The sequence below is a fragment of the Puntigrus tetrazona genome, chromosome 21 (genome assembly GCF_018831695.1).
Source record: "Puntigrus tetrazona isolate hp1 chromosome 21, ASM1883169v1, whole genome shotgun sequence".
NCBI lineage: Eukaryota > Metazoa > Chordata > Actinopteri > Cypriniformes > Cyprinidae > Puntigrus > Puntigrus tetrazona.
In genome coordinates this window covers 737839-756199 of record NC_056719.1, presented here as the reverse complement: position 1 = coordinate 756199, position 18361 = coordinate 737839, and the positions used below count along the sequence as shown (strand labels likewise).

General features: G+C 36.2%; 3 protein-coding genes across 3 annotated transcripts in view; all 3 read right to left on the bottom strand.

Moving 5' to 3' along the window:
- Window positions 1–547: 547 nt before the first annotated feature.
- On the bottom strand, window positions 548–3380 carry rx3 (retinal homeobox gene 3). Its single transcript, XM_043221955.1, has 3 exons — window positions 3038–3380; window positions 2418–2641; window positions 548–1233 (listed from the first exon to the last, which is right to left on the bottom strand). Exons 1-3 carry the CDS (start codon window positions 3270–3272, stop codon window positions 811–813), a joined length of 882 nt encoding a protein of 293 aa, XP_043077890.1. The 5' UTR covers window positions 3273–3380; the 3' UTR covers window positions 548–810.
- Window positions 3381–5555: 2175 nt separating this feature from the next.
- On the bottom strand, window positions 5556–9958 carry cplx4a (complexin 4a). Its single transcript, XM_043221828.1, has 3 exons — window positions 8463–9958; window positions 6977–7064; window positions 5556–6330 (listed from the first exon to the last, which is right to left on the bottom strand). The coding sequence occupies exons 1-3, from the start codon at window positions 8624–8626 to the stop codon at window positions 6103–6105; spliced, it is 480 nt and encodes a 159-aa protein (XP_043077763.1). The 5' UTR covers window positions 8627–9958; the 3' UTR covers window positions 5556–6102.
- Window positions 9959–13253: 3295 nt separating this feature from the next.
- lman1 (lectin, mannose-binding, 1) overlaps window positions 13254–18361 on the bottom strand; it is a 12155-nt gene continuing 7047 nt past the window's right edge. Inside the window, exons 9-13 of the mRNA XM_043222081.1 lie at window positions 18335–18361; window positions 18157–18227; window positions 14763–14922; window positions 14097–14218; window positions 13254–13880 (exon numbers count right to left, since the gene is read on the bottom strand). The exon at window positions 18335–18361 is cut by the window's right edge and continues 161 nt beyond it. Of these exons, the coding sequence (XP_043078016.1) occupies window positions 13844–13880; window positions 14097–14218; window positions 14763–14922; window positions 18157–18227; window positions 18335–18361 (417 nt within the window). The 3' untranslated portion in view covers window positions 13254–13843. The remainder of the gene's footprint in view (window positions 13881–14096; window positions 14219–14762; window positions 14923–18156; window positions 18228–18334) is intronic.

Below are 18361 nucleotides of genomic sequence, written 5' to 3'. Positions count from 1 at the left end.
TATATTTTTTACATTTTATAAATGATAACAAAAATGGAGGAATATGTGTGTGGTTAAGTTCAGGAGCTTTACCTTACGAACATAATATTTAGTCATAAACGGTGATAATCTCATCTGTAAATACGCATAAGAACTATCAGAGAAAGGCATTTTTCTAAACGTGTTTTTATTATAAAATACAAAAGTAATCTGTACAATGTGAAAGCGTAGAACAAAATGTCATGGAAAGTGATCATCTGCGTCGTACAACACCTTTTTGCCAGCACTGAATGGTATTTTAAAGGCTAGACGAGGATTTTAAATAGGACAAATATGATCAAAATGAATTTAAATGCATACATTTACAAATGCAGTTTTTTTTTTAGTGCTGGGCAACAATTAATTAAAAGTTTTTGCGAATGTCTGTGTACTGTGTATATTTATAGAGACACACCCAACAAAGTATATATTTTGAAAATATTTATATTAAATATAGGCCAATATTCAAAATATAAACATAAAATATTTTCCTTAAAAATATGCGATGCGTGTGTATTAATGCATACGTAACAGTACACACACGTACACAAAAACTTTTTATTTCGCTTTTTAAATGATTTAAATGTTTTTTTGCCGTAAAAGCGTTGTATTAGGTCTGGTGGAGTGTTTGAATTAGCGAGGATACTTTATTGAACGGACGAAAAAGATAGTAATATACAGTGAATTTGTTTCACAAAGCCTGTCACCCGCAGCGAACAACTCTTGGAGTTTTCTGGACCGCTTTTCTTCAAACAGAGTCTGATTTAGAAAGGTAAACGAGTCCTCCTGGGCCTACCACGTCTTCCCTATAGACTGGATGTGTTCCTTCGCTTTCATTCTTAGCGAGGCGATGCTCGTGTTTCGCGGGTCTGCTTCTTCTAGTGTAAATTTATCCATAAAGCCCGAGCACTGATACACAGGCGGAGGGGGGCACACCGCTCCTATGTGGGGCAGGGGGTGGTTGAGCGCGGATGAGCTGAGGAACTGCGGAGGGGTGTAGCTGGCCGGTACTCCCTGCTGAGGGGTGATGAAGCTGGGCAGAGACTGCAGGGGAGAGCCGGAGGAGGTGATGGGTCCGGTAAGCCAGGGCTCTAACGGCAGGGACAGCGGCCCCGATCTGGGGATGGAAAGCAGGGAGGACTCCTGCAGCTTGATGGAGCTCACCTCCAGCTTCTCCTGACGCCGCCACTTCGCACGCCGGTTTTGGAACCAAACCTGGAATTCGACATTGGGGTTTAGTTTGTAGTGCAGAAGATATAGACGAGCGCAGATCTAATGTAGTTAGACAAAACCTTCCAAATAAACTTGCAAAAAAAGGTCAAATGTTTGCAAAAACCTGGTGGAAAAGATTAAATATGTAGATATAAGTTTAAGATTACATTTTTTGTATTGTATTATTTTTTTAAAATATATTACAAGTTATCTATCTATCTATCTATCTATCTATCTATCACAATATTAGAAATTAATAATTCACTAAACCTTTCAAATTAATTAAAAAAGGTCAAATATTTCCAATAACCCTTTAAATACACTGGTGAAAAAGTCGATATATGTAGATATAAGTTTAAGATTACATTTTTTTATTGCATTATTTTTTTAAAAATATATTACAAGTAATATATCTATCTATCTATATAACAATATTAGAAATTAATATTTCACTAAACGTTTCAAATAAACTTGTAAAAAAGGTCAAAGGTTTGCAAAAACCCTTCAAATGCACTGGTGAAAAAGTCGATATATGTAGATGTAAGTTTAATTTATATTATTTTTTAAATGCATTTTTAGTAATATATTACAATGTTATAAGTTATTAATTCACAAAGCCTTTCAAACACATTTGCAAAAAAGTTCAATCGCTCAGCTCAGAAAAACCCTTGCAAAAAATGTCAATATATGATTATGTTTATGCTTGTTATACTTTTATGACTTCTTCCATATATGTAATGCAATATTACAATATTAGATTAAATGATTTTTTTTCCACCTACTTATAAGTCTCAAATCTTAATTTGCTACACACATAACGATCACGTATTTGAAAACAATTTGCCAATTTTATTAGCTGTCACTAAAATGGCTTTGTAATATTTAAAATCTGAACAAAACCAAAAAGAAGAAGGAGGCTGCATTTTACATGGTACACAAAAAAGGTAGTCTGTTGTGAAATCTCTCACATTTGTCCATGAAAGGAATACAAGATATATTTTTATATTCACTCAAAAGAAAATAAGTTTTTGCTATTCGTAATTACATTTTGTTATTATACAATGCATTTAGTTTTAGTCTACTATTTTATTGTTGCTATTATTATTATTATTTACAAAACTATATTTACAAAGTTCTTTCGTTGAACGCGTGCTAGAAGTACTTGCGGTTGACTCGTCTGCGCTCACCTGCACGCGGACCTCCGGCAGGTTGACCTTGAGCGCCAGCTCCTCTCTGCTGTACACGTCAGGATAGTGCGACTTCTCAAACGCTCTCTCGAGCTCGTGCAGCTGGAAGGTGGTGAACGTGGTCCGGTTTCGCCGGTGCTTTTTCTTGGGATTTTCATCGTCCGACAACTTGCCGGCATCGTCCGGCAGATCCGGACTGACCATGACGGCGGACCTGCAGACACCTGTGGAAAAATCACGCGGAGTTTTTCTTGAGAGCGTGTCGCGCGCTCATATTTAAACGCAGTTTCACTTAGGCCTGCGCGTATTAAAAATATTTTCCTTTTTTAAAACATTTTTTTTCCATAGCTCATATCTAACGGCATCGTATATTTTGTCGTCGTCATATTGAATTATTATTTTATTAGCCTATACTTTAGATTTCCTTTCAAAAATGTAACACTTTTAGTATTCCTTTTTTAGTATTTTTTTTTTTTATTTAATTAAAAACTTCGCTTTCATTTAGATTTATGCATCTGCAATGTCTATGCACCTGTAGATATTCATACACGACCTAAAAAAATTATATTTCGCAAAAAAATGCCGCAGTTTTAAACTACCTTGCGAGGCTTTGAACTCACCATCAAAGTTTTTGGAGTTACTGGAATCCTTTTTGGGGGAAGACAAATGCTCGGCGTCTTTGACCGTCTTCCCAGATCCGTAAGAAAACGCCGGGTGGAAGAGGTTCTCTCCTTTAAATCCTAATATGGATTCAATGCTGTGGATCCTCGTTTGGGACCCGGGACTGCGAGCCGAGCGCGCGGATGGGGAGAGATGCTCTTCCATGTCTTGGGACCGAGATCCAACGAGCCTCATCGAACGACTGGCTTCAGGACAAAAAAAAGAAAGCACTAAAGATTCCGTCCGTCTCTTTCCAATAGTCCAGGCTGTCCCAGCTGAAGCGACTTTCTCCAGTAGTGTTCCCGCTCGCACTGAGGATGCAGTGACCCCCAGGGGCCTTATATGGGTCCCCCTCGATCGGGACTCTATTGTGCGAGTGACATCCCCTTCGACACGTCAAGAAACGTCAGATTGGCCGGAGTGAGGGACGCAGCAATTGTCCAGAGAGTTTATAACTCCTCCCAGAAATCCTTGTGGGCATAATGGCAGCTTTATAAACCGCCTTACATAAATCTTAAATCATCTTTTCCCGCTCCAGATGTCTTGATCACGACGGCCTTTGGAATAAGAGGGACTGGGATTAGCCGCGTCTTCCGGGCAGAGACAGATCGAGATCTCTGTACGCGCGAATGCGTCAAACATAGTTATGCGAAAAGTAAAAGTAAGAAAAATAATAAATAAATGAATTGAATACAACAAATTAAGTTTCTAGAACTGTCTGAAATGGCTAAATTAGGGTGAAATTTAGGCGGTATCGCTTAACGTATATGTTTGGAAATAAGAAAAAAAACAATAGTAATAAAAAATAAAATAAAATAAATGAATTATATAATAATTAACGGCATTTATGGCTACATTTGCCACGGTTGAGAGAGTGGCCGACATCTATTTCTGTTTGGTTTAATTCAATTGGCTGTAGAAACAAAAAGCTTTCAACGAAATATAGTACTAGCCTACTCTTGAAATTATTTTACGCGGTTTAGGTTGTAGATTTTTCTAATGTTCGCATTCGTCGCGACTAAATATAGAAATATTAATATTAAATATAGAAATATTACATCAAAGTCTGAAACGCAGCGCGTCGCTAAAAACAATTAAATAGAATTAACGTTGAATTACGGACAAAATGTCTGTAAAAAAAAAAAAAAAGGGTTGTAAGTAAACGTTGTAAAAACAACAACAATGCCGTCTTCTCGTCTTCTAAACTAGGCTATAGAGAAATAAATAAATCTAAATAAAGTAAAAAATAAATTTGCATTTTTAATTTATACGTTTACAAATTTAAATGTGAACCACAAAAAACAAACAAAACCAAAAAAAACAAAACAATTGAAATTAAGTCAATTAAACGCAGGCCTATTAACGAAACAGCTAGTAAAAAAAACTAGTACGTCGGCAGAATCAAATGATCGTACGTTTTGGTGGTCAAACATTTAAGCTTCCTAACTAACTAATTACAAGTTTAAAAACGATAAAACAGCACCAAGGACTACTTTAGGCCTACACTTCGAGCTTGGAGTGGTTTCGGCCATTAGGAGATTTTGTTACATGAACAAAACACGATCTCGAGCGGCAAGCGCGCGACCCCTGAGAGCTAGCCCGCAATTGAGGTGCAGTTAATTGGAAGAATTCGCAAACTTCCTCAATATTGAATGGATACGTGTAATTAGCTCCGAACAAAGATTGACAGCAGTCTGATAATCCTCAGGACACACGCTGGTTTGAGGGGATTACACACTTTCCCCCCTCGATCCAAAACAACGCAAATCCTTTCAACCGCTTGGCTTTTCCCTAATTACAACAGATAATGTTGGTATTTCCAGATTTATTCAAAGATACACACACACACACACATACTCGAAAACCAAAAACACACCGCAAAGTATTAAAAGTGTCGATAAAGGCTTTAAAATGTACTATTTGACTATTTTTAATTCATGCATTCATTGATTGCATCCGTTTATATATATATATATATATATATATATATATATATATATATATATATATATATATATATATATATATATCATTATTGTAATATTATTATTACAATATTATTATTATATTATTGCACTTTTTGTACCTTAGTTTTTTTAAATGACCTTTTTGGTTTCCGTGTAGCATAAATACAACTAAATTAAACAAACAAATAAATAAAAATGAAATAATTTGAGGACACATAATGTGAAGACACAAGTAAGGCATTTAAATCGTCTCAGACCTGATGATCCTATTAACAGGTAATCTTTAAAAGTGCAAAACCTTTTTTTTTTTCAATAAACACGAACTGAGATTAATTTAATATTAGTAACATTTTTATTTGAGTAGCTAAACAAACTGTTTTTCAGAGCCTTTTCACCGGATTTAGTTGTTTTCTCGTAAATATGAAGCCACATGGCATAAAACATTCTCCAACAGACAAATGATATTTTGATGACAAATGCAAGGCAGACTCAGTTTTTTAATCGACTGTTTTATTCGTGCGTTTAATCTGTTTACAATCCGATTCATGCCTATTTACCTCACATAAAAACTTAATACATAAAGAATCCTAACGAGCATTACAACATCATACGTGCCGATGAACAAGAAATAACAGAATAACATTCATCTCATCCCTTGTGCAAAAAAGCAGGAGGGGGATTTAAACATAGCTTCTCCGCCTCAGGTTCAAGTTAGATGTTTGTTAGATATATTTACAGGTAATATTGCGACAACAAAAAAAAAAACGAAGAGGAGGAAATAGACTACAACATCGTTCATTCAAACAACAAATACGATAGAAAAAGTCCTACGGAGAAATTGGGAGCCAAGCAAGAGAAGCTGAAAAGCTGATCTAGAGCCAGAATCTTGCAGCTTTTTTTTTTTCTTGTAGAACTTCCTCTGGCATGCCTTCAAATTCAATTTAATTTAAAGACATGTCAAAAAAGTACTGTATTTCAAAAACCCGACCTGGTTTTTGTATCCAAACCGTTTCAAAAACCCGACCTGGTTTGCATTCAGGTGTGAATTTGCTAAACCTCTACATGACGGAACACTTCTCCTCGGCCTTGGACTTCATCTCCGTCAGCGTAGCACTGGCTTTCTCTTTTATCTGATCCATGTCCATGTTCTGTAAGTTCTGCATCTGCCCCAGGATGGAGTCCTTCTCCTCCTCCTCCGTGGCATCCTCATCCACCATCTTCAGCAGCTCCTCGGGAACGTCCACGTCATCTCCAGCCATCTGGATCATGTTATCGTCCTGCTCGCTCTGAGGGGTAAACACGCACCAAAGTTCATACACGCTAAACACAATGTGGATCGTCGGTGCATTTAGTTACTTCCGACCAGCTTTGACACTTTCCCGGCCAATTAATTATGTTAGTCTTTTGCATTATTGCGTTAAGGATTTAAGAGAGAGAGAGAGAATGAAGCTGTAAAAAGAGGAACAGATGTTGAGGAAAGCCAATAATGGTTGGAGGCTTGCGCAGACCTCAGTTCACTCTCTTAATCTGGTTATCTTATTTATCAGAAGTGCCAAGAACTCAAAGCCAAACAAAACATCCGTATGGAAGAAAATGCATTTGTAAGTAATATATAGGTGTGCGTGTGGGAGCCACATGCATAGAGATGGTTTCAACTAATTATTTTAATATTAAAAGATCACTAAAGGCTGGAATAATGGCTTCATCGGTTTAAATTACAATAGAAAATAGTAGTACAGTTGCATTTTTTGTTTTTGCTATTTGTGTACTTATTTTCTGATTAATACGCAGGCTTCATGAGCATGGGAGACTTATAAATACAGACCCCAAACTCGAATGGTTTTATATATTTAAACACTGCTACTATAAATACTGAAGAACACTTCTCTTTTTCGTATTTGAGAAGGGAGGATGTGGCAAAATGGCTCTTACTTTGGGAAGTCTGTATTTTTCTCGCAGACAAACCCTCAGAGTGGCCCTCTCCGCTTTCTTGTGCAAGAAGTCTGCATCTCTTTCCATTCTGCGGATCACAAATGTTTTGACAACACATTATCACGCGCTAAGAAACATACAGCGTGTTAATCTAGCTTTAGAAAAAACATACAACAACCCATGTAATACGGTGGATGCAAATCTGGGGTCTCCATGTAAAAAAAAAAAAAAAAACAGACATGTAGAATTCAGTGGAAAATCCATGCGTGACAAAACATCGTAGCATGAAAATAAAATAACCTCCGGGGGTTTAGCACTACAGCTTAATTCCAGATAAAGAGCTTCGGGATGCTTCTAGAATTGTTCAGGCAGCGCTATGGCTATACTTATAAGCAAAGCTCTTAGCTAGTTTACCTAAATAATAAAACCCTGTGGATGTTTGATCTGCAGCGACACAAAGATCTTCAGATGTTTAGATGTAATCTCACAACAGACATGTATGTTTACTGTAGGAATCATCTGTTTCTAACCTAGGCATAATTCTACTTAAGTGAGCCTGCTGATGCGAGTTGTTATCTTATCTCTTTTGAACATGAATAAACAATATCGTATACATCTTTTTTTTATTGTTAAAAACGTATTTTAGTTTGCGTACACTTTTTAGGATATATGCAAAAGATTTTATGACCATGAACGATCAGTATTATTTCATATGCTAATCTGGTTATGTAATCATGCCCACTGTTTTTAAGCAACACTGAATTATAAACATTGTGAATGTGTTTATAAGACTTTTTTTTTATTATTAGACCACTGTTGTTACACTGCAGGAATTTATAAATTTGTCGTGAATAAATATCAGAAAAAAGAAAATGGCTGGCAGCCGTGACTTGGAAATAAATACATTTCATATTTTATATAGGCAGAGGTCTAACATTTTCCAATGCTTTTATTATTCACTCTCTACCATGATTGCTTCTAAAAATAGCATTATCCAGATCAACAAGGCCAGGATAACCCGCGCTAAGCTCTGCTCTTAGGACTGATTAGCAGCTAGCACCTGACGCTTACTTTCTGATACCAACATGGAGTCTGTTCATCTTTAATCACTGACATTATCATCTTTTTTGCGCCAATACTTTATTCATAAGGAATATCAGATCCCATTACGATTAAGCGTACATCATGTTCTTGCTCTGATAATCTCTGCAGCTTCCTTTGCAACAGACATCAATGCAGGTTTTATTTGTATTGCAACATTTCAACATTTTTTTTAAATGCATCATCAGCTTTAAAGGTGGAAGATGCAAAAGGATACAGAACCTAAGTGCTATGAATTGAGATTAATAATGCATTAATTTAAAGATAAATACAGATCCTAATATGCATGACGGCATATGCAAGATTCTTTAATTACTTTGTCAAGGTCATTAAAAGTATGTACTGTGTGCACAAATAGGGCCTGAGGGGCCCAAACTTTACTTACTTCTCCTCCACTAGTTGTTTCTGGTACTCCTCATATTCTTCTCTAGTCATACCGGCAGCCGCTGCAGGGTCCTTGGGGGTCTCCTCCTCAGCCTTTTCCTCTCCTCCACCGAATCCCATTCCTTTCAGTGGGTTCCCCACCATACTTTTGATTAGAAATGCCATTATTTTTTACCCCGCTGGATTCTCAAGCTTGACGTCGAGTTGCGATTTCCTGGTATCTTTCGGTGAAAGTCCAGAGAAGTCCCTCGGATGGATTGCTGGTGGTATAATTGGAGCTAGGCTAACCGACCTGCCTGTCTGTTATCAAGGGCGCACTGTTGACTGGTAATGGCGGCCAGAAAAAAGAAAAAAAAAACCTTTATGCTGCAGCCATAATCTGGATTAAGATGCGGCCATCCACACTGAGAGGCAGATGGCTGTGGCTTTCCCTTTTCCACGCTATAAAAGTGAAAGAACTCAATGCATTTATCAATCAAAAGCTTTAACTAGAGGAAAAATAGTAGGAGAAAACTTGAAAACTATGAAATCTGTGTTTTGCAGATTAGGGCAGGCTCTGTTGACGTCATGTTTGTTGCATCCTCCCACTGACTGCTAATCACATTACTTAATGAAGGACTGACCAATGAATCGCAACCAACCGGTAACCGATTTTCCATTAATACCCCTTGTGAGCCAAGAGAAGCAAAGATAAGGGATTACAAACCTGTTTGTGTGTCCCACCGATGAAGAAGAACACTGTACTTACCTGCAAACAGGTGATGCTCCTGCAGTTATTTAATTCTTGTTGAGAAAACTGAAAAAAAAAAACAGATAGTGGTTACAATACTAACTTACCAGGGCTCTCTGGTGGTTTAAAAAAGTTAGTTCGACTTCCAATGGGACCAAACTGGTGGTCTAGATGTTCTTCTCGCCTGGCAAAGATGGTGTTTGGCTGATTTAGCTGGTCAATTTTAACTAGCTAACAACTTCAACTTGACCAGCTTGTTAGCCAGCTAAAATGAGAGAACCTCCACATCTTAAACCTGCCAAATATCAAAGCATGTATCATAACGTTCACACACAGAGCAGCATAAACTGAAAGTAATTACTGCAAGGTCTACAGAAAGGTTTTCCATTTATACCCATTGTGAGCGAAAGCACAGCTACAGGATTACAAGCCACAAGCTGCAACGATAATGATCAGGAGCTACGATTTCATACATCACCCTTATTTGCAAACATTAGTGTAAATGGTTAATTTGTGGTTACCTTGGTTTAACCATAGCAACCATAGATTATTGTAGAACCACCATATTGGAAAAAAAAACAGCACATGCTGGATAGGTATGTTTTTGAGCTGGTTCAAGCTGGTCATTAGCTGGTCATGTCCTGGTCCGGACAGATCAAGGCCAGCAAAAGACCGTCTTAAACAAGCAAAGGACCAACTCAATCCAGCACCCCAGCCTCAAAGCATACCTAACCAGCATATGCAGTTGTTTTTTTAATAAGTGACAGATTGCTGGTCTTACTGGTTTAAAACCAATGATCTTCTAAGATGAGAACAAATTCTCAATATCATCTTTTTAATTTTAAAGCTCTAACACAATGTTACAACACATGATTGTCCTGTAGTGAAAACACGACTGCCCGAGGTACCCATTCGATTTTTTTTTTACATCAGAACAGTAACTGGAAGTGTATTTTTTACACAAGGAATCTCAGTTATCAGCTAATTAATTCACCATTTAGCATATTAGCATGTAGCATTACATTCACATACAGCCAAAACACTGACTAAGCCTCTACAATGTTTTGTGCTCCCATAATCCTTGTAGGTTAAACAAACTTAATGTAATTATTGAAAGCAAGGTCTTGTTTTATTTTATTGGTAACAGACCAAGTATATGTTTGCGCTTTCATTTTGTGAGGTAAATATGTTCCTTTAAAACCTAAAAAAAGTTTTGCTGAGGTAAATAACATCTTTAAATATCTGAATGTGGTGTCCTGCGTATTGTTTTAAGCACAGGACATCCATAATTTGTTGGCATTAGCCTAGCTCAAACAAGGCACCGTTACCAATGCATGTAACAGTTAGCATAATAGCATCAAGTCTTTGTACAATACATGCTACAAACACACGCTAAGCATCTGCAATCCTTCGAACTCCCATGAGCCTTGTACCCAAATAAGCTCAACAATTACTGAAAAGTTGAAAACAGCTGAAAACAATCTAAAGTGGTGTACATACAAATCTGTGTTTTCGTATGACCTTTGTAAAAACTCAACGTAATTACAGAAAGGTCTAATTAATTTCATCTCTCACATTTCACAGTCCTACAAAACAATTATCTTTTGAGAGGTGATTATTTAACTTTACAGCTCTGACACTGATTGTCTAACGGTAAAAATACCCTAAACCAGTTTAAGGTAGTGCACCTATAAACTAGGGTTCTCCCATGACCCTTGTTAAAAAAAAAAAAAGCTCAATGTAATTACTAAAAGGTATTCACAGTTGACAAGTACCTCAGGTCAATTTATATTGTATTTTACTATTGTCCAGCCAAAAAACTATTAAAACAAAAACTGAAGCTGACAATGCCTATCCAAGGTGAAGACACTTACAGGGATAAGGACATCATTAAAGTCTCACAACTGTTCAATTATGGGTCCATTGGAAACCCAAATATGCTGAAAACTATTATTCCTGAAGGGAAGGTCATATTATGAGTGAATTGTCGTGGACAAAGTTCTTCAAATTTGAATTTACCTCATGTAACAATAAGGCTGCCTTGAAAAGGGAGCAACTACTGAAGTGTCCTTAAGTTACTAGGTAATCAAAATGTAGAGGAGGCCATTCGAAACGGTTCACAACCGCATCTCCTGTTAGGGCCAGGGAGCTCATGCTGGATTGATCGCACAGCATGGTGGGATGGAGTGACAGATGTGCTAAACGTACACGACATGTCTCTGTGTAATCCCCTGAAAAAACAGGAGGGGGTTGGGGAGAGAGCGGGAGCACACAATCAAGCCAGAGCAGTGATTGAGAGCGAACGGAGACAGAGGGAAGGAACGGCTGGTGGATTATCAGCGCTGAGAATCATCGGCGTATCCCAGCACAATACTCTAATGTCACAAACGGGCGCTTGTAAGGAGGACACCGACGGCCTGTAGCATCCAAACGATCACTCAGATCATCATTTTGGTAACTTTCTTTGTATAATTAATTATTAATACCGTATTACATTTTAATACCATAAACGATAAGTTATGGTGGCACAATAAGCACTAAATTTGCTACACTACATTAAACGCGTAGCAACAGGAATAATATCATCGATTGTCTGCAGACTGGTACAGATGAATAGATTAGAATAGAATTGAAGAGAATAGCCAGGCTTCCCTTAACAAAACTTGCATCCAATCAAATATTCACATTTAACATTTCCCAAAAACTGGTCTGGTCAGGATGCTTAAACAATGCTTTCATAATACAAAAAAAGCGCCACATTTCTTGTGGAAATGTATGCCCCAAAACAAAAATGCATGCCCAAAAACAAAAAAATAAAATAAAATGGCTACATTTGAAACAATTAAATACATATGCTATCATAATCTGAACACTTTCACCACCACAAACCGAAAAGCCTGTATTTTTCAAAACACAGAGATTGCAAATATTTTTCTTTTGCTACGCAGAACCAGCTACATTTCTAATATTTCCAATAAAACATTAATCCTGTCGTGAACTGAACAACCTGTATTTTTGAACATATCTGGACTGCAGTCACTATACTGTTCTTTCATTCCAAAGGACTACAGTGAAAATAAAAAAAACGAGATAATAAAAGAGCGATATTTCTAACGTTTGCCATATATTTATCCTATATCATAAAAGGTATTTTCAAAACATTCTGGATTGCAACCTCTTCTGTTCTTTCTCTATTGACCAGAATCTTTTAAACCAACATGCAATCAGTCGTTTGTGATGACTGGAGCTGAATTAAGGTGGAGAAAGTGTGTTAAAGCCCTCTGTCTCTGATCTAATCCCTAACGATGGCCCGGGTCATAGAAGCTTCCATAGAGCAGCACTATGGCTCACGGCTGGGGTTCTTACATAATCCCCCGCATGAGGCCGGCCCTGTCAGACAGAGTTACATCTGCATCCAGGAGCTCAAACCTGCAATTCTGCTACTCATTTACACACTGGGAGCTGACAATTGCATGATGTGTGTGTGTCCGTCCTTCTCCATCAATTGCTCAGTTCGGAAGAAGAGTCCTGGTCGTTCCAAACATCTATTAAAGACAATGCAGTCTACGAGCTTCTTCAGATGTGTTTGTTTGATGCAATCCTGTCTTTGAGCTCTACAGGCATTGTTTTCCCTTCAGGGCTTGGTTTTGGCTCTAATATGCATTTTCAGCTGTTATAGCTTTTATAAAGATGTGTGCCTTTCTATATCCATTCAAGAATTTTTTTTTTACACAGGTTAACTTCACGCAAAGCGTGATAATATCTACAAGCCAGAAGAATGCTACTTAGCGAAATATCAAAATAGATATGTATGAATATTATATTATATAAATAATTTATGTATTTTATCTTTGTAAATATCTCTATCTCTATACACATCTCTCTCTATACACTATCTATCTATCTCTATACTCTATCTATCTATCTATCTATCTATCTATCTCTATACACTATCTATCTATCTATCTATCTATCTCTATACACTATCTATCTATCTATCTATCTCTATACACTATCTATCTATCTATCTATCTATCTATAATAAAAACTAGACAGAAAAAGTGTTTGATTTGTTTTTTATGTAAATTGTTTGAGAAGGAAATACATTTTTGTTTCTTTTTTTAAAGATTCAAAATAGGCATTCACAACTTTAGGTTCTTGCTTTTGACAGTACAATAAAGCTTTAACACTTTCAGAAAAAAACCCCCCGCCTTATTGTAAAGTTATTTCCAAAGGGAAAGCATTAAAACACTTGATCCTGTTGCTATTAATTTTTTTTTCCTCTTACCACAGTTCAGAACATTACTGGTACAGCGATTGAGTTTATGAAATGAATCCCGGACCAGCATTGAACAGTAAATATAACGTCAGATCTCTTAAGAATATATTACATCATATTCAGGAATCTTCCATTGCAAATACCACACACACTTGGAAAAGAGCAGTCACTCATCTCTGTACAAATCTGATCAAATTAAAAATCAAGAATTAAAAAAAAAAAAAAAAAAAAAAATCTCAAAACAAAATACTTCAGTTTTCAAGTATAATAATTTACAGTTTGCAACCAAAAAAAAATAACAAACAAACAAACTGGAAATTAACATAATCGACAATTTACATGTTTTGCTGTGTTTACCAAGAGCTATGAATCATCAAAAAAACTTCTTAGCTGCAGCTTCCTGTTGACTCCTGGAAGTAGAAAAAAAGAAAGTGAATCAAAGACACTGGGAAAGATTCCAGCACTGAAACTACCAAAACAACTGAGGAAACCATTGTAGGAAGCCAACAGCTGAAGCTTAATGAAGCACCCAATCAGAAAGGACATCAGAAAATCTCTTAACATTTACATACCACTTAAAGAGCTTTGCTCGAACATGGTCAAAATAAATAAATAAATACACTCACTTGTACATAACGTAGCCGAAGAAGATGAGGGATTGAACGACGATGAAGATCAAAAAGTGTGTGGTAGAGAGGCAGGTGGGTAAAGGAGGAAGTTCAGGACATTTCACTTTCTCTGCAGGATTCTAAAGATGGTGACAGACAAAAGGGGCTTGAGAGACACATACACCATAAAGTTAAGAGATTCTATATAAAATATTTCTATATAAAGAGATTCTACTTTCTATGTAAAGTACAATATATATTAAGTATTGCAATATAAAATAATTTATTTACATATAAATACATTTGTGTGCTAGCATATATAATAACAATATTGTACAATAAATAATTTAAATATTAACCTAAAAAAATTCAATAATAATTAGTGTTTAGTAGTTTTTTTTTAAAATTTCAAATTAGCCTTATGATATTTTTGTTTTTATTTTCCTTCGAAATTTACTACAGTATTAGGTTTTGGCTAATTTAGAGCATCACTTTAAAATAAAATTAGAAAGGTTGACCTGAAACAAGTATAATTACTCTGTTTTACCTTTCCGTTAAAGTTTATTTGATATCAAATAACCAAAGTTTTAGTTATAATAATAAACAATAAAAGTTTATCATTTTACATTTTGATTTTGACTCTATTAGATATTTGACATAAATGCTAGTCTATTTTGAACTTACCACATTTTTCTGAATTATGTGTTCGATATTTCTCTTGACGACATGCAAATGCTCCTTGATGTCATTGAAATGCTGGACTGTCTCATATGATCCGAGTCCGCCTGCGTTACCCTGCTGCTGTCCTGTCGCCAGCTGCTTAAGTGAGCCTGACAATGAGTTCCTGCAATCCACAGCGCAACATTACAACATTACAAAAACATTCATCATTCAGATGGCATGCAGAATGCTATCAGCTATTCGAGAACACGAGTTAACGTTTTCAAAGCCTCTGCGTGCCAGATGCTTCCAGATGCAGATGTTTTCTGTCTGTTTACACACGAGGGAACAGTGTGTCGTACAAGAGGATCTCACCAAACAATCAATTCCTCTGAGACCGAGTGTCACAACACTTAATCTACGCTTGAAATGCATAAGACAACATTAAGCTTAGAATATCTGATCTTTACTCCTAAGACAAAGCTCGTGTTTTTTGGATTTCATGACGTTATTGTAGACATGAGCATGCAAAAAGACGATTTGCATTTCCTATCGTCGCGTAAAGTATTAAGACTTAAGCGCATCACACACAAAACATCGGAACTAATAGACTAATAAGCAACGGTCTGACAAACAACATTCAGAAATACGCTTCAAACCATAATTCAACTATCTGAGTGCTCATGTATAGAAATAGATTAAATGACTTCTCACGTAAAAAAAACATCAGTTCATTCCAAAACTGGAAATACGGTTTTTTACGGTTTTTCACAACCTTGACGCAAATATTCACCAACGAAATGGTTATACCTATACATCAACCTATAAAACAACTAAAGCATCTCCTGAACTGGCACAAAAGCAACAAATCGAACCCCATGTACACGCTTCCTGTTCCGCTCTGACTGAGCCTCTCTCACCTCTAGTGGCATCATGTCAGAACTGCATGCAAACGCCGGTGTCCCTGATTACACTGGCAAATGACTGCTGTGCCCAAGGTCTTCGGCCAAGAAAATCTTAATATTACAGTGAATTGTCCCGATCTAATCTTTTAAGCCTCCTCTTAACTCTCCCAAAAGGCCATATATCCCTCAGCCTCATAGAAAAAATGAAATTACCACGCGGCTCAAGCAGCGATGATTGCTAAATTAATCTTCCTAAAAAACATGGTCCCTTTCTTAAACATATTTCAGATGATTAAGAAATACCCATTCAGGCCATGCCGCAGCTTTCCAGAGGGGGACACTTTCATTTGACTATAAGCAGCGTGCTTAAAATGGTCATTAAAGATGGAATATTATATAAATAATCACATGAATATATATATATATATATATATATATATATATATATATATATATATATATATATATATATATATATATATATATATATATATATATAAATAAATATATAAATAAATATATAAATAAAGGTGACTCATTTATAGCTGTTGTGGGTATAAACAAACAATCTAGAAAATATATATATTTTTATTTTAATTTAATTTAAAATGCATCGCTTGGAAGTACTATATATCTATAGTTTATTTATAGTTTTTAATTTATGATCAGGATATTAAAAAAAAGAGCAGCGTACAGTTTAACCTTTTAATCAGAAACACATCTTCAAATTTAAGATAATTTCTCTGCTTTACTTGCATTTTCGGCTGATCGGGTATTATCCTGTGCCTGAACCCCATTTCTTTGGATATCGTCTTCAAAATTCTAAGATGATTAAAATATGAGGGGACGGTGAAAATGAAAACGATTGGTAAGTCATAAGTACAGTCTCCTTGGGGAATTACAAAGACAAGAAAGCAATCAGAAGCAGACCGTGTATCCGCTGGTGTATGATGGATATATTTAAAGATGCGCATATAATCCATCAAACAGAGGCCCATAAGGAGCCTAAACGAAATCAAATTTGTTTCTTACGGGAGAAAAAAAAAAATTATTAGACATAAATCTCCCTTGAGGCAAAAAGTGAACATTAAGCAACCCTCCCAGTAATCTTTATCCACTTCAAATGACCTATATGTAAGAAGGCGCTTTTTCGCCCAAGATAAGTCATTTTATAGGGCCAAGATGAGTAAAATGAAATTAAGATCAAAAAAATTAAAAAGGACAAGATCTTAATGTGCATAATCTATAAAACGAATTCGATCAACCGAGCATTTGTTTGTTGCGGACCGAATGCTGTTTAAATAGGATTAGCCTAAATGAACAATCGACGCAGATTACGGATCTTTTCGATGTCGTTCTGACAATAGGACGACCACGTGGCCTCAATTTTGCAGTTCTGACGAAGACAGCTGTATTGTGTTTTGCTAACAGCAATATTAGGGGTAACGATATTTGCATATTCTCTAAATAGTGAAGCTTTTATAGTTCAAAAAACTGACAGATTCGTACAAACGGCATCTTGTCAACATGGATATAATGGTGCAAAGGGTTAAAGACAGATAAGAATATGTATGTTGCGGTAAAATTCTGAATATAGGACGTAATTAGGTTATTAAAAGTTTTAAACGATGCTCACTTCTGCAACCGCACTCTTAATCTAAACGCATCCGCTGCTAACAAATCTCTCTCTTAAATCCGGTTGCCAAGTGTTGTAGAAATCGGTTTAACAATCATTATAGTTCGGATACGCGCACGTTAAAGAGTTGTAAAAACAGTCTTTTGTGGGCTAATCCTCTCCTTGCACAGTTAAAGAGTTTTAAACGCTGTATTTTGGTTTCTAATCCTAAAGCCTTATTGTTCGATTTAGTCTTTGTTGCTTTAATCCCTGTCGGTCCACACCTCGCTTCAAAAACACCTGGAAGAAAACAAACAACTGTCCGCTAACAAAACAAAAACACAATGCCGACTTAACAGGGGTCAAAACAGAATAACAAACAAATGTGTTTAATCTGGATTAAACGGTGAACATCTTTAGATCTTTGTGCGGAGACACAACGAACATGAAGTTTACAGATAAAACCTAATTTGCGCTGTTGTTCAGTCTTTTGCGAAGGCACGCAAGTAGTTGGTTCACTCGGAGATTATATTTGGCAAAATGCTTTATTGGCTTGGAGTTTTTAATTGAAATAAATTTGTTTAGGCTTAGCATTTAGAAGGCAAGTTATTAATAACGAATGCTACTACAATGCATGTTTGTTTTATACTTTTTTTAAATACCGTTTAATGTTTAAAAGGATTTGTTGTGGAGTAAGCGAAAATAAAATCTGCTTATAATAAGCGCCGTCTAACTATATATTGCATATATATTTATTATGCATATATGCATTTATTAATTATGCACTTTTCTTCTTTGAACAGGTGTAACGCAAGATCGGGCGTGACTTGTATTTAGGAGGAAATGATTTATTTCATTTATTTTGAATTGGAGAACAATATTTTTCTTGGGAACTTACCTTATTTCATTAAGATTCCTCAAAACCTCCTGTTGCGTATTAATAATGGTCTCCATTTCATGACTGGGAGCCTGAATAAAGCATGCAAACTATTAGTTAAGCTCAAGGACAGTTTGGATCATAAATTAGCAAAAACATTTTTTTTTTTTTGGGCCACATTTCAATTGCATTGCCCTACCTGTCCTGACTGTGCTTGTGAGGAGCG

Excerpts from the sequence above, each read along its gene's own strand:
- rx3 (XM_043221955.1), bottom strand. The coding sequence starts at position 3,272 with ATGAGGCTCGTTGGATCTCGGTCCCAAGACATGGAAGAGCATCTCTCC. Across the intron at positions 2,642-3,037 it reads TAACTCCAAAAACTTTGATG|GTGTCTGCAGGTCCGCCGTC; the intron begins GTGAGTTCAAAG and ends ATTTTTCCACAG. Across the intron at positions 1,234-2,417 it reads TGCCGGAGGTCCGCGTGCAG|GTTTGGTTCCAAAACCGGCG; the intron begins GTGAGCGCAGAC and ends GTCGAATTCCAG.
- cplx4a (XM_043221828.1), bottom strand. The coding sequence starts at position 8,626 with ATGGCATTTCTAATCAAAAGTATGGTGGGGAACCCACTGAAAGGAATG. Across the intron at positions 7,065-8,462 it reads AAACAACTAGTGGAGGAGAA|AATGGAAAGAGATGCAGACT; the intron begins GTAAGTAAAGTT and ends TGTGATCCGCAG. Across the intron at positions 6,331-6,976 it reads AAAAATACAGACTTCCCAAA|AGCGAGCAGGACGATAACAT; the intron begins GTAAGAGCCATT and ends TTTACCCCTCAG.